Source organism: Panthera leo, chromosome B1 (genome assembly GCF_018350215.1).
Source record: "Panthera leo isolate Ple1 chromosome B1, P.leo_Ple1_pat1.1, whole genome shotgun sequence".
Lineage (NCBI taxonomy): Eukaryota > Metazoa > Chordata > Mammalia > Carnivora > Felidae > Panthera > Panthera leo.
The window spans coordinates 119,245,733-119,260,828 of NC_056682.1; the positions used below are offsets into that span (position 1 = coordinate 119,245,733).

At 45.3% G+C, this 15,096-nt stretch overlaps 1 protein-coding gene across 2 annotated transcripts in view; it reads right to left on the bottom strand.

Annotated features, from left to right (window-relative positions):
• Positions 1-12,419: 12,419 nt before the first annotated feature.
• The window catches only part of NFKB1 (nuclear factor kappa B subunit 1), a 118,233-nt gene continuing 115,556 nt past the window's right edge, over positions 12,420-15,096 (bottom strand). For both annotated transcript variants that reach the window (XM_042935815.1, XM_042935814.1), the window contains exon 24: positions 12,420-13,186. In XM_042935815.1, the coding sequence (XP_042791749.1) occupies positions 13,029-13,186 (158 nt within the window). In that variant the 3' untranslated portion in view covers positions 12,420-13,028. The remainder of the gene's footprint in view (positions 13,187-15,096) is intronic.

Consider the following 15,096-nt stretch of genomic DNA (forward strand, 5'->3'; position numbering starts at 1 on the left):
AACAGACAGAAATATAAGCTGACAACAACTGTTGAAAGGAGAGAAATATGCTACATACACATCATTTCTGTAGGAGAACGGTAACACTGGAAACATTCTTCCACACTCATGTGTGGCACTGTGGTTAGTCATTTCTACCATCTTAATAGATTTTATTTTGCCACATTTACTGGATTAGAGTCTGATGTGCTCACTCTTGGCTCTGGGTTTGAGAAGACTTTTCTGTTAGTAGTTATGCAAACATTAATAGAATGGAAGGAGCAGGATCCGGTCCTTCTGCTGCACTGGATGCAAAGCACATTCCGGAGAGCGTGAGATGAAGAGAGGTCGGTTCACAGGATTCCATCTTCTCGTCTGAGAACGAAGAGGACAATAAAAATGGTAATTTTCTCATTCACATTCACTGTAACTCTTCTTTTTTTTTTTTCTTACTTGACTTTTCATTGTGAGGGGTTTTCAAACCATGGGAAGTCACTTGGAAAATAAATAGGAAGATTGTTTTCTCTGTTGGAATGAAAGTGAACTGGAGCGCAGGAGAAATAAAGCTGTGTTTCCCACGCATTCCCAAAGTGACAGAGACCTAGACAGAAAGAGTAGTCTCTTGGGCTCTCAGAGATGAAACTTACTCCCCAACTTGGAAAAATTGTGGGAGAAAAACAAGTAGATATTATTTGTGCATGAAATCCAAAGCATTTCAAAACATGCCCAGAGTCTGCTTTGACGGTGAATGTAATCTTATCAGTTCAATAAGCACATAAAATCTAAAGGGCTGTGCAGAAAACGTATTTAATAATATTCTCAAGTGAATGAGGGAATTCTTGTTTTCTAATTGACTTATCAGAGGGCATGAACCTGTGTGATACTGTACAAACCCCTAAAAGTCACAGACAGATCCGGTATTAAGACACATCTGTGTTCTGACTCTAAGGACTATTTGACTTAAGAATGTATTCGTTCATTTAGCAAGCATTTATCGAGGAGCACTCTGAGCATCAGGCACTATCCTTGTCCCCGGGGGGATTGCAATGAAAAAAGGCAGACCAGTTTCTGCCCTCCTGGGCTGTCCATTGTACAGGTGTCCTCGAAAACCAACCTCTGTGCTTCAGGGCCCAAATATAACGCAAACACAGAGTTTGGGATAAAGGGGAACAATAGCCAGGCAAAGGGGGTTGCAGCAGGCTCTGGCCTTCAAAACCTGCAAGCCCCTCCACCCCCAGGAAAGGGCTGGGGGGTTTATAGGGAAATACAGCATCCAGCCGGTTTCGACAGGAATTCTGTATGCTGCCAGCCTCCTTAGTCCAGTTAGTCGTTTTCAGGGTGGTATCAGGTTCCTAAAGCAAAAGGCTAAGAGGGAGGTGGGGAGCTTTGCAGACGAGAAGAAAAAGGTTACTTTATTTTTTTATTATTATTTTTTCAGTGTATTAGGATTTATTTATTTATTTATTATTTAAATCAAAGTTAGTTAACATATAGTAGGGGCACCTGGGTGACTCAGTTACTTGAGCATCCGACTTCAGCTCAGGTCATGATCTCACTGTTGGTGAGTTTGAGCCCTGCATCAGGCTTTGTACTGGCAGCTCAGAGCCTGGATCCCGCTTGGGATTCTGTGTGTGTCTCTCCACCCCTCCTCCTCTCACGCTCTGTCTCTGTGTGTCTCAAAAATGAATAAACATTAAAATAAATTTTCAAAAAAGTTAACATATAGCGTAATTGTGATCTCAGGAGTGAAATTTAGTGATTCATCACTTACATAAAATCAAGCTCTGCTGAAGCATTAGTGCAGCCATTTTGATTTTTGTTCAACTTCATGCTTTTAAGTGGTTTCAGGGGGAGACAGACAATAAGCAAGTAGACAAGGCTATTTCAGCTGGTGGCAAGTCCTATAAGGTTACTGTGACAGTGATGGGGAAGCTATGTTAGATAAGGCCATCTTGCTCAACACTTTAGGAAAAATTTTTTGAAAGTTCATGATAAACAAATGAAAAAAAAGTTTTTCAACTGAGAAGAGAGTCTTAAAAGACCTTACTGTAGGGATGCCTGGGTGGCTCTGTTGGTTAAGCATCCGACTTTTGATTTAGGCTCAGGTGATGATCTCATGGTTAATGGGTTCGAGGCCTGCATCAGGTTCTGTACTGGCAGCGAGGAGCCTGCTTGGGATTCTTTCTCTCTCTTTCTCTCAGTCCCTCCCTCCCTCTCTCTCTCTCTCAAAATAAATAAATAAACTTAAAAAAAAATAAAAAGAGAAGCCAGAAATTAAAAAAAAAAAAACAAACCACAAAACCCTTCACTGTAAATACCTGAGGAAGCAAAAGGACAATACCAGGTAGTTGGCTAGGCTGGGCTCTGAGCTTGTGATTGTTAAGCTGAGGCTGAGCTAACCTGCCAGGATGTCTTTGAGCCCTTGAATATGGGCCAAATAGTGAATGGGTTTTTGCAGAAATAGGGGTATTGCATCACTGTGTCAGGTTTTATCACTATCTCTCCTTATATCTGTAGACATGGGTTACTGAATCCTGCCATGAAAGAAAAGTTTGCAACAATAATGCAGCTTAATCCCTTCCATCAGATCTCAGCCTTTACACAGGATTTATTGAGCAACAACTTGTGGCACACTATGCTATGAGCATAATACAACGTACACACCTGTAAAAGGATGACAGTAACACCTAAGCGACCCCAAAATCCTGGGAAATGGGATGTCAGGATCATGGAAATTTCTGGTTAGGAACTAGTAAATCATTCCTGGTTCATCATCCACGTGAGAACAATACTCTTGTTCTTATTCTGTTATTGTTACTTATTATGGCTTTTGTAAAATTTACTGGATCTTGGGAGCCAATTCACATATTTCTAATCAGTGGGGCAGACATTATTGGTGGGCCCCCCTACAGCTGTTGTCCCCTCTTCTCTGCTAATGGAGGTGACTTTGTGTCCTGCCTCAGAGACTGAATTGCAATTGGTTATACTAATTAGATTCTCCTTTGCCAGTGATTGGTCTAAAGTGAGGCACGTGGCCCAATTCTGGCGAATGAAACACAAGGTGGCATTTAATGTAGGGTTTGCCGAGACAGCAGAGTGAGGGGAGGGGTAGGTTTTCCTGCCAGACAAGAAACAGACCTGAGGACCTGAGGAGGGACTCTACTGTTGGGTGAGGTTGAGAAGCTGCTGTGTGAGGACCTGACACTTGGAGCTGCTGCAGCCTTTTTGTGAACTTGAGGAAACATTATTGACATGGTGGGGCGGTGGAGGGAGTGTCAGAGATGTTGAACTGTTGAGTGAACCCTGTAATCTAACTCCGGTCTTCTTACAAAAACTAAGGCCCTATTTTTCTTAATCCAGTTGTAGTCAGGTATTCTGATTTTATAACCCAAAGCATGTGAATTGATATAGCCGTTAAGGGTATGAGCTTTGAAATCAGACATAACTTATGTTTGAGTTCCAGAACCCCCACTAATAAGCTGTTCGATATTGTATTTAAGTTACTGAGTTTTTCTGTGCCTTAGTTTCTTTATCTTTAAAACTGGAGTAATAAGATGATAATAATAATACTAATAATAGTGAAGGCTTCATTAGATGATGCATACATATGGATAGCACACAATAACTATTCAACAAATGTTAGCTATCACGATTATCCTTTCCTCTGTGTTAAATCATCAAAGGAAGACTAAGCACTGAGTGATGGTTGGGTACCAGCCAGGGGAGCTGCTGAGAGTGAGTGGCTGCAGCAGTGGGACCTGGAAGGGGGAGTGGTGAGCACCTTGATTCCTTCCCAGAGCCTTAAGCTCATCACCCTACTTGGTCATTCTGAAGTTACAACTGTAGAAAGTGAGGGTGAGGTCACACAGGTCATATTTGGCCAGCAGATGATTTTGTTGGCACAAAGAGTGGTTTTAAAAGTCGAATTACTTGGGGCGCCTGGGTGGTTCAGTCCATTAAGTGTCCAGTTCTTTAAATTTTTTTTTTTAACATTTATTTATTTTTGAGAGAGTCAGAGACAGAGTGCAAACTGGGGAGAGGTAGAGAGAGAGGGAGACACAGAATCTGCAACAGGCTCCAGGCTCTGAGCTGGAAGCAAAGGGCCCGACTCGGGACTCGTACTCACCAACTGCGAGATCATGACCTGAGCCGAAGTCAGATGCTCAACAGGCTGAGCCACCCAGGTGCCCCAAGTGTTCAACTCTTGATTTTGGCTCACGTCTTGATCTAGCGGTTTGTGAGATGGAGCCCCATGTCGGACTCTGCACTGACAGCATAGAGCCTGCTTGGGATTCTCTCTCTCTCTGCCCCTCTCCTTCTCTCTCTCAAAATAAATTGATAAACTTAAAAAAAATTTTTTTTAAGTTGAATTATTTGTTACCATTTAAAAAAGGGACATTCTGGGATGCCTGGGTGACTCGGTCAGTTAAGTATCTGACTCTTGATTTTGGCTCAAGTCATGATCTCATGGTTTGTGAGCTCGAGTACCACATTTGGCTCTGCACTGGCAGTGTGCAGCCTGCTTAGAGTTCTCTGTCTTCCTCTCTCTCTGCCCCTTCCTTGCTCACCATCTCTCTCTCACACACACAAAATAAATACATAAGCATTTTTTAAAAGGGAACATTCCATTTAAAATCTAGATCTATCTATCTCTGATCTTGTAATGATATAAGAAAAGAAAACCACTATTTGCTTAATCCACTCACAGTTATTTTTATTTTGTAATTAAAAGCATTCAAACACATACAGACCATGAGCCTGGAGGTCAGACATAACTGGGCCTTGGAGAGGGTGGTGTGGGCGTCTGGGTTTTCTCCCAGTTGAGGGACTCCTGGTCATCAATTCCCTGTACTTGGATGTCTCTAGTAGGGAAGTCTGTGGAGGCCCGACTTATCCTCCACAGGGGGGGTGAAGGAAGAACCCTGCTCATTTATCATGGGAAGCCAGCCCAAGGTGGGTGAGGGACATGCTTCCCTATCCATATTTTTGGTGCTTGAACAAAAAGATTTTTAGCTCATCAAACTTGCAAATACAACGAACTAGATTTGGCCTTTTAAAGATCCAGATTGTGTTTGTGCGTGTGTGTGTGTGTGTGTGTGCATGTGTGTACGAGTATGTACGCAAATGAGGCCCGCATGCAGTGCAGTGGCTATGGGCGCATGCTCTGATATTGAACTTCCGATATGCAAATTTGGCTCCAACACAGACTGAACTTGGACAAATCACTTAAGCTCCACACCTCTGTTTCCTTATCTCTAAGATGGGCTTAATAGTAATAACTAGCTCATAAGACTGTGAAGATTGAAGAAGGTGCAGCAGGTACAGCGCCTAGCAGGGGTGAGCAGGAAATGCCCTAACTGGAATGATCAGGCCTACGGGAGCTTACACTGTTCTTGTCCAAAGAAAAAAAAACAATTTAACTCTTCTCTACTAAGGAAAAATAATCACCAGGCTTCTGTGACCTGAATTGAAGGGAAAGCATTCAGGCAGAAAGCCCAAGAAGTTTCTAATTCCCTCTTCTTGTAGGCCTCTTTCCATTTTTATTGAAGCAAAAAAAGTCGAGTAGCAAGAGGCATGCCAGCTGTTGCATGATTGTGCAAAATTCTGCTTCTTCCAGCAGAGGCCTCCTGTGCACAGGAAATGAGGCTGGCGGGGCGGCGGAGGGGGGATGGCGGAGGGGACAGCCGTGGGCCACCACACTGGTTTCCAGGAGGCTTCCCCTGAATAAGGCAGGAAGGAGGGGCTGGGGAAGAGTTTGCAGGGCCTCCTAATGCCGGATGCCCTAATGCCAGTGCCGCCCAAATGTGCAAGTCTTTCTTCAAGGAAAGAAAGAAAGTGAAGGGAGGGGGTTGGGGGAGGGAGAAAGCAGAGGGGAGAAAGAGAAAGAAAGAGACAGAAAGGGAGAGAGTGAGAAAGAGATAGGGAAAGAGGAAGGAGAAAGGGCGAGAGAAACAGGAAGAGAGGCAGAGAGAGAAGGGATGGAGGGAGGAAAAAAGGAAAGATGGAAGGGAGGGAGGGTGGAGGGATTATGATTTTTAATCCTAATTTGATTACTGTGGGTGGATGAGAACTTGGCACAAAGCCTCTAGAAGAGGTGAAGGATGAGGGAGAAGTCAGACGAGCGTTTACAAGGCGCCGTAAGGGTGGGAGCAGTGGCGAGGGACGGAAACCCGAGTTCAGGCGTCATCTGAAGAAAGGCAGGAACCTGGTGAGGCAGAGGGAGTGCGGGCATGTGGGTGACACGAGGCCCACGCATTCTTTCTTGAAACTTTAAATCTGGGTTGCTTTGCCTTTCAGATCTAAAATGGTCCCTGGCTCCTGTAAGTGTGCATATGTTGATCGTCACTCAAGAGGCGCTCTGGGGGTAAGAAGTCAGGGCCAAAGGGCGGCTTTGCCCTTTCCAGATCAAAACTGGGGAGAAGGCCGCTAAGGACCACTGGCTTCCAGGAGCGCGGGAACATTTCCGGGGCGGCCCTGCCCCCTGCTGGAGAGGTCCCGTCCCCGTGTCCCCGTGGCGGTGATCTCAGGCGTGGCGGGAGGGGTGCAGGCCGGGGACTTTCGGGAGCAGCGGCGGTGGAGCTTGACGGGGCTGGGACTTCTGGTCCTGGGGCGGGATTCCATATTAACACGTGGGCCTCGGGAGAGTTTGGAGGCCCCGCCTGGCGTGAATTGTTGGCAGAAGAAGAGGGGGAAGCACTGGCAGAACCCGGCAGAGTGTGGAGGACCCCGAAGCAAAGGTGGGGAGAGGGACCGGAAGGAAGGCCAGGGGGTAGGAGACCGGCCTGAGCGCGTGGCCCCTCCTGGGGGGCTGCTCGCAGGGACCAGTGCGGACGCTGGGTGATGTCACGTGTGCTGCCGATGGGACGCCGCTTTCCTGCTGCTCTGCCAGCCCTCAGTACCTGCTCTTGGCAGATTCGCCTTCCCTCTCGTAGCCCTGTCTGTGTGACCTTCCCTTTCGGAGCAGCCACGCGTTCTGTGATGGGTTGCAGAGCCAGACCGAGGAGTGCCGTGTGAGCACTGAAGGCCGAGTCCAGACCTCGCTGCTTCCACTAGACCAGGAACCTCCAGGTACCTCGGGGGCTTTGTCATGTTGCAAAAAAATGGGCAGGAATTAAAACCCCTCCCTGTTTACTTCTCAGATTGTTATGAGAATAAATATTTGAAAATATTTTGTAAACGAAAGTTTTCAGCTTTTGTATTTTGATTTTGTTTTCAAAACTACAAAAGGAAATTTATTTCAACAGCAAAAGAGAACATTTACATTCGAACACAGTGATGAAAGGATGTCCCGCGAAAGAAAAAAAAAAAAAAAGCCCCTAACATGGAGTTTTTTATTTGAATTTCTGAAACAAAATAAGTTGGGGATTCTTGCCTTAGGAAAGGAAAGGGGGAACAGCACAACAGTTCTTCTTGCCAGAGCATAGTCCTTGCAGCTTGGTTGTCTAGTATCCAGCATCAATTCATGACCTACCCTGATCCTCATACACTCCCATCATGGGCCTGGAGGGTTCATCTCACCGTCTTCAGCACCAGCCTGCTTCCTGGGCCCCAAGAAGGAACCTCAGGGGAAGAGGTTTCCAGAATTCTGTTTTATTTGTTATTCTTGTGGCCTGGAGAGAATATTATTTCACTTAGAACTCCCTCCTGTTCCTTTTCCATTCATCGCAGAAATGGGAATGAAGGCCCTGACCGTTCTCTGCAGATCACAAGGAGGATAAACTTGCTTGCCCCTCTCCTTTGGGCAGGATCCCAAGGGCCACGGCCCCTTGATGCCCCTTAATCTTGGCATCAACAAGCCCAAAGTCTCTTGTGTGGCGTTGAAGGAACTACAGACCACAGAGGGTGGAGAGCAGGCTTCTCCTCGAGTCAGTGCAAGAGCATTAAGACTTGGCTGTACCTTTACCCCGTCCTACCAGGTCTGATACCCTTGCTCCTCTGTGAGGATTTCCTGAAGAGAAATTTACAGTGCGTCTTTCATTCTTAATCCTGGGAAATGGTTGTGTTTGGTGATGGCCATTGACCATGACTGCAGGGGGACTTTCAGAGTGAGTGAGTGTTTGCATATACATTGGAATTAGAAAGAACTTCCAGGTTCAGCCTCCTCCATCAGTTAGGTAAAGAACTTTGATCTGTGCCAAACATGGGATCAGTTCACCCAAATCAACCCACTCCTAATAATGGGAACAAAAGTTGATCACCCTATAGCTTCCCTGCTCTTAGCGTGGCCATGAGACTGGTCTATTCAAAACTCCCATTTAGTGCCACCTGGGTGGCTCAGTCAGTTAAGCTTTTGACTTTTGATTTCGGCTCAGGTCATGATCTCATGGTTTGTGACTTTGAGCCCCACATTGGGCTCTGAACTGGCAGTACAGAGCCTGCTCGGGAATCTCTGTCTCCCTCTCCCTCTGCCCCTCCTCTGCTAACAAAAAATCTCTCTCTCTCAAAAATAAATAAATAAACATTAAAAAGAAAAAAACCCACCAAACAAAAAACCCTCCAAAATTCCATTCAAAACTCCCACAAGTACTTCTCCACGCTCTTTTCCCCTTCCAGCTATCTGGGACTGTCAATCCCCAGCAAGACCCTGGGAGCCATGGGCTGGAGGAAGAGTGACTGTCCACCAGGATCCTTTCATGACAAAGTAGAAGAGAGACACCCTACCTACCCCCTGTCCCTGCTGCAAATGTGGCTATTAAACTGCCTTACTGGAATTGGGAGATCTTGCTGTTAAATATTTTATGTGTGCCTTAGTTTACTCATCTGTAAAACAGGAACGAAATTTTTTACTTCACAAGGTTTTTAAACAAGTAATATGAGCACTAATGAATGATGGCCACCCATTGTAGTGCCTGGCACGTAACAGATGCTCACAAAATCCTTGTTGAATACGTATCTTCATTCCTGGAGGATTGTTGTGATATTTCAATGAAAATGTCATTTTGGAAACAGAGATCAAGATGGAAAAGCTAGTTGATGGAAATGAAAAAATGATATTTCAGCCCCTTCCTCCCTCTGTTTTAAGAAGCTTGGACAATCTGAGGAACTAGTCATTTGTCCAGGGGAATGGAGTAGCCTATTATAGGTATCATGGAATCTGTAATACAGGAGGATGACATCTGTTTAATTTCAAGCCCCTTTTTAGTGTCTTCCCCAACCAAAGGACAAGAATTTATAGTCTCTGGGATTGGTGTTTAAATAAAGCAGCAGGCTATGGGTACCTGGGTGGCTCAGTCAGTTGAGTGTCCAACTTTGGCTCAGGTCATGATCTCACAGCTCGTGAGTTCGAGCCCCGCGTCAGGCTCTGTGCTGATGGCTCAGAGCCTGGAGCCTGCTTTGGATTCTGTGTCTCCCTCTCTCTCTGACCCTTCCCCACTTGCACTCTGTCTCTCTCTCAAATAAACATTAAAAAAATGAAGCAGCAGGTTTATGTTTTTTTAAACATAAAAAAATGACAGTAAGGATCATAAACAGGATCAAAAATTCCTTGTACAGATTTGTATGGATTTTTTTCTTTCTCTTTGAAATATAACATCTTTCCTTCAGAGGACTTAGACATCATTAAAGAGTAACCTCGGGGATCAGACAGACCTAGATTTGAATCCTGGGTAAATTAGTTAATATTCAGATTATCGGTTCCCTCGCTGTACAATTGGGGTTAGGTATGTACCTTATAGAGATGTACTGTTGCCAAAGGGATTGCACATAAATTTGCCTGGCTCCTTCCTTTCCTTTGTCTTGCGAAGGTGCATCTTGCTAAGACCCTCGGCTGGTTTGTGAGGCCGCACTCAGTAGTGACCAGGAATATCCACATCATATAAAGTTACTGCAGAGGACTCAGGGGGGTCGTGAGAGTGCCCAGCCTGCAAAAGTCTAGGTTATGCCTGCAGAGTAAAGATCACAAAGTTCTGAGAAAGCTATTTTTAAATGGCTTCCTGCTGAGAGACCAGCTTTCTGGAAAGGTTTATTTCCGGCCCATTGTAGCTTTCCACCTGATCTCCTACAATCCTTCTGGTATTTATCCCCATCTGCTGGTACAATATGAGAGACACTCCTTCCTCAGAGGCAGACGGCTGTTGATAGCCTTTTTGCTCAAGCACCATGCAGGGGCTCAGGCCAGCACTGAGATCTGGGAGGAGAAAGAGGAAGTTTCTGGAACAGAAGAGAAACAGGGCTTCTTATTAAAGAAGGGGAATGTTATTTTTAGTCTCTGCATGAGTTGCTTTTAGTTGTTCCTCTGGGGAGTCAGCTTCTCTTTAAAGTGACTCTCTGGTATGGGAGCTGTCAGGTTAGAGACCTGGAGAATGTAACACTCCACACAGAGAACTTAAAATATCCACCGTAATTTTACTCGTGAACCTGCTATTTGCTCAGGGCTCCGCTGAACAGCTTGTCTCTACTTGAGCAGCACGGGCTAAGGCAGCTTGAAGGTTAGACGGGTGTGACGAATGGCTGGCGACTGGAATCCTCTCGAGGCTTCCTTCCCTGATGCATCTGCTGGTTGGTGCCAGCACTGGCTGTGAGCTCAAGTGAAAGCCATTGGCTGAACACCTACATGTGGCTTCTCCATGTGGCCACTTGGCTCCCTCAGAGCATGCTAACTGGGTTCCAAGAGGGGGCCTGGGCAGAAGCTGCATTGCATGTTCCTACCTAACCTCGGAAGTCACTTAGCATCACTTCTACCCTTATTGTAGGCCTCCATTGGCAGAGAAAGAATGTAGGCCCCTCCCCTTAGTGGGAGGAGTGTCAGCATCCACAACTTAAGACAGGAGACCTGTGTTGGCCTGTGGAGAATGACTGCCACAGAGAGGAACGGGTGGAGGAATGGAGGCATGGGCTTGTTGGAAAATTAAGGAGAGCAAGCTACTTTTTCTTTTACTTTCAAGTACAACTTTCAAACACTGGAAGAATGGATTGGAGCATGTGGAGAAATAGCAATGTAAGAGAAAAACAGAAGTAGAATTGAAAAAATATATTTTCTTTATTTGGGACACATGGTGACACGAAGAACCCAAACTGGTTTTACACCAGACGGCAAAGTCTTGCTTAGAAAGGCCTCCTCTATTTCAAGATTATTCATCCATGATTTCTAGTATTTCTGTGGTTTAATTTTTGATATACTTGGAAATCATTTTGATGAAAGGAGGGAACTGAGAGTTCAGATTGACTTCTTCCAAGTGATTAACCAGTTGGAACATACACTTACTGATTAACCATCTTTTCCTTATTGATTTGAAATTTATCACATCCTAACTTCCTATTTTGGGGTCTACTTCTGGACTCCATTATTTTAATCTACTTTCATATCCTACACTCAGATAATTCTCCAACCCGTGAGCTCTGGAACTAGACAGATCTAAATTCAGAAGCAGCTTAGCCACTGCCTACTTGAATTCTTGGGCCTCAATTTGCTTCTGTGTAAGTTGGGGATAATTGTATATATCTGATTGGGTCATTTTCAAGATTGCATGACTTCATGTGTTGTGCAAAAGCGGAGACCATTAGCTCCCAGCCCCGTGCAGGTTGGGCTCTCTGGAAGCCGGCTCTGAGACGGAGCTTCATGAGTGGGATGTTTATTTGGGGGTGCCCTAAGATCAACGCCTGTGGCTGGGCAGGGGAGGAGGCAGTAACTGGGCAGGGGGAAGACCTGTGTTGTGACGCGGACCCAAGCACCAGCCCAGCCAGTGAGAAGGGGCTCGAGCACAGACAGCCCTTCAATACTGTCCTGGGCCGACCAGCATTTGTACGCCGCATCAATCAGTGTTACTTGAGGCCATCAGCGAAACGAGTGTGACCTGGGTGAGGTGGCTCTCTGAGGCTGAAGCAGCCCCCAAAGGAACTGACAGGTGGAAGCCTTTTGCTAAGTGTGTTCCCAGCGGCCGGGTGGACGTGTCCTTTGGTAAAGAGGCTTTCTTGGTTGCCTGTCACAGAGTTCACCACAGCCCCTCACTCAAATGCTTTTCATTTCTCCTCTCCCTTATTTCCAAGTCTCTGAGTGATGAACAGTTCAGCAGAGATTCACGCTGGAAGGCTGCCTGTCCCGAGCCCTCTGGTAGGCGGCTGAAGTACTTTATGCATCACAGAGGCACTGGGAACGCACCGAGGTGTGAGGAGGAATGATTTTGCACGAGGTGGAGTAAGGTGAGGCGATACAGCCTAAATGAAACGAGCCAAGCAAGGATTCGACAAACCCAGAGCTTTCATCTCACCTTAAAACACTTCTCTTTTGATCATTTATTTTTGTTGTTCATTTCTGGGTCAAAAACTTGACTCTGAAGGGGAATGTGAATGTGATAACCAGGCTGTGGAACGATCCCGTGATTACAGGGAATCATCTCAGAAAAGTATTTCTGGAGATCAAACAAGATGAGGTCATCAATTTGCTTTTCTTTTTATTATAAAAGTAAAATAAAAAATAGCATTTATAAATCCAACATTTTTTCCTTTAAAGTATTTGATCTAAAAAACATATTTACAATAGCAAAATGCAGAAAAGGGGGAAAATACCATTTTCAGCACTGATTGTAACCATGTTTAAATATTGACATGTACAGGTTCTTTTTTTCAAATCACATAGATAACCACATTAGAAAAAGCAGTAAGCCTTTTTTATTATACACCGTGTGACTCTCATTTAAAAATATTCCTTTTCTTAATCCTTAATCTGAGTGCACGCCTGTGCTGTGGACGGCCAGAAATAACACCAGGTGGACACTGGGACACCTTTTAATGACAGTGGGAGCGCAGCAAGGGGACAGCAGCAGTGACCATGGAAAGCAGCCGGTAAAGCTCAATAAGCTAATTCGCCCACAAGGAGGCGCCAGCCCGGCTCGCCGTGACCGCTGGAGCAGCTGGAAGTGGACGGGACTAACATTCATGTGAGAACCAAGAAAGGAAGCCACCTTCAAAAGGCCTTGAATTAAATTCCGAGTGATTCAGGCAGGCTGGTTTTCCTCTGAGCACCTCTGGATGCCCTTCGCCTTCCTTCTTTTGGACAGTGTGGTGGAATTTCAGAGCTTTGGTTTTACATGGTGCGGGGCGCTGCCAGCAGGCTAGATTTTGCCTTCTATAGGTCCTTCCCGCCCGTACTCACGGGGCACTTTGTTAAGAGTCAGCAAGGAGCCGCCGCCGGTCAGAGACTCTGTAAAGCTGAGTTTGCGGAAGGAGGTCTCCACGCCGCTGTCACAGATGCTGTCGTCCCGGACCTCGTCTGGGGGAAGAAGCACAGATTCACTGGGGTGCGGCTGGGCAAAGGCAGAGTCTTAGCTCTCATACACCTTCCATTCTGGCCGGCCTCGGGGTTTGGATCTATAAGGCTCGTGGGCTGCTTCTGCCTATCGGGTTCCCCAAGTCACCGCGCCTCCCCGCCCGCGCTGCCTGCCTGTCTCTACTGTGCACGGTGAGGGGAGGAGGGAGAACCTTGAGAATATAAAAACTGTGAAGACATCAAAATTAGTCAAATGCTTTCACATCTCTTTTTTACCATGTTTATCAGAATCCTTTCTGAGTTCTCCTAACTCACAGTGTACTTTTTTTTCTTAGAAATCAGGTGTATTTTTCCAACCACCATATTACCTATTTTATAGCTGGGAAAATTGCTGAACCCTGGCAAAATAAATGGGTGACAGAAGCAGGAGGTAGAGATGAGACATCTCTCCGGGGCCTCACGTGCTAGTGAACGCTGTATGTTGCGTCCAAAACATTCTGGTGGCAAAGAAAATAAGGTGATTATGATGAAAATGAGTCTGTACTGAACAATAGGTCAAATTCTCCTTGTTGAGAAGTGTCTTTAGAGATCTGAACAGTGTTGAGTTATTCCCCATAGAGAGGAAGTGATCAAAGAAACACAAGTCTAATATACACAAATCAAAATGATACCTTCATGTATATTCAATTCCAATATTAAAATACTAAGACCTTAATGGCATTGACACGGCTATTGTCTTCTAATTGACTTGTTGAGTTAATCCAATGAGCCAGTCTTTACTGGGTTTCTTTTAAATTTTTAAAAAATGTTTATTTATTTTTGAGAGACAGAGAGAGCATGAGTGGGGGAGGAGCAGAGAGAGAGGGAGACACAGAATCCAAAGCAGTCTCCAGGCTCTGAGCTGTCAGCACAGAGCCTAACGCAGGGATCGAACCCGCGAACTGTGAGATCATGACCTGAGCTGAAGTCGGACGCTTAACTGAGCCACCAGGCACCCCTCTTTATTGGGTTTCTATTATGTGCCAGGAAGTACAAGGTATTTTAAAAATAACTACAAGTCAGAAATCAAATAAAATTTCAAAAATATAAGTATTTTCTGGGTGCTGGGTGGCTCAGTCAGTCGGAAGCATCTGACTTTGGCTCAGGTCATGATCTCACCGTTTGTGAGTTTGAGTCCCACAGCAGGTGAGATCAAACCCCGCTTAGGATGAGCATGAGCCCCACTCAGGGTGAGACCCACTTCTCTTTCTCTCTCTCTGCCCCTCGTGGGATTGTCTCTCCCTCTCTCCCTCCTCCATTCTCCCTCATTCACTGTGCCCTCTCTCAAAAAATAAAAATAAATAAAATAAATAAAATAAATAAAATAAAATAAAATAAAATAAAATAAAATAAAATAAAAAAGATATAAGTATTTTCCTGTTTCTTTGTGTAAAAGGAGCACCAGGTCAGGATATAGGAGATGTGGATTATTTTCCTGGTAGTCACATTATTCCTTTCTAAAGTGCACAACATCTGTCCTTACTCTCCTAGGAAGGGCCCTGATAAGTGACACTTGTGCTGAAACTGAAAGGCAAGAAGGAACCACCAGGTGAGGATCTTTGTAGGGAAGGGAAAGAGAAGGTTCAGGTCTTAAGACTGGCTCAGACCTGTGAGCAGAACAGTTGCAGGTGGGGGGGCCCGGGTGGTGGGGCAGGAGGAAGGGCATATGAAAGCATTTACAAGAGAGAATGGACAAAGGGACACTGCCTTTATTTATTTATTTAAATATGTTTATTTATTTTTGAGAGACAGAGCACAAGCTGGGGAGGGGCAGAGAGAGGGAGACAGAGAATGTGAATGAGGCTCCAGGCTCTGAGCTGTCAGAGCCCGATGTGGGGCTTGAACCCAAGAGCTGTGAGATTATGACCTGGGCG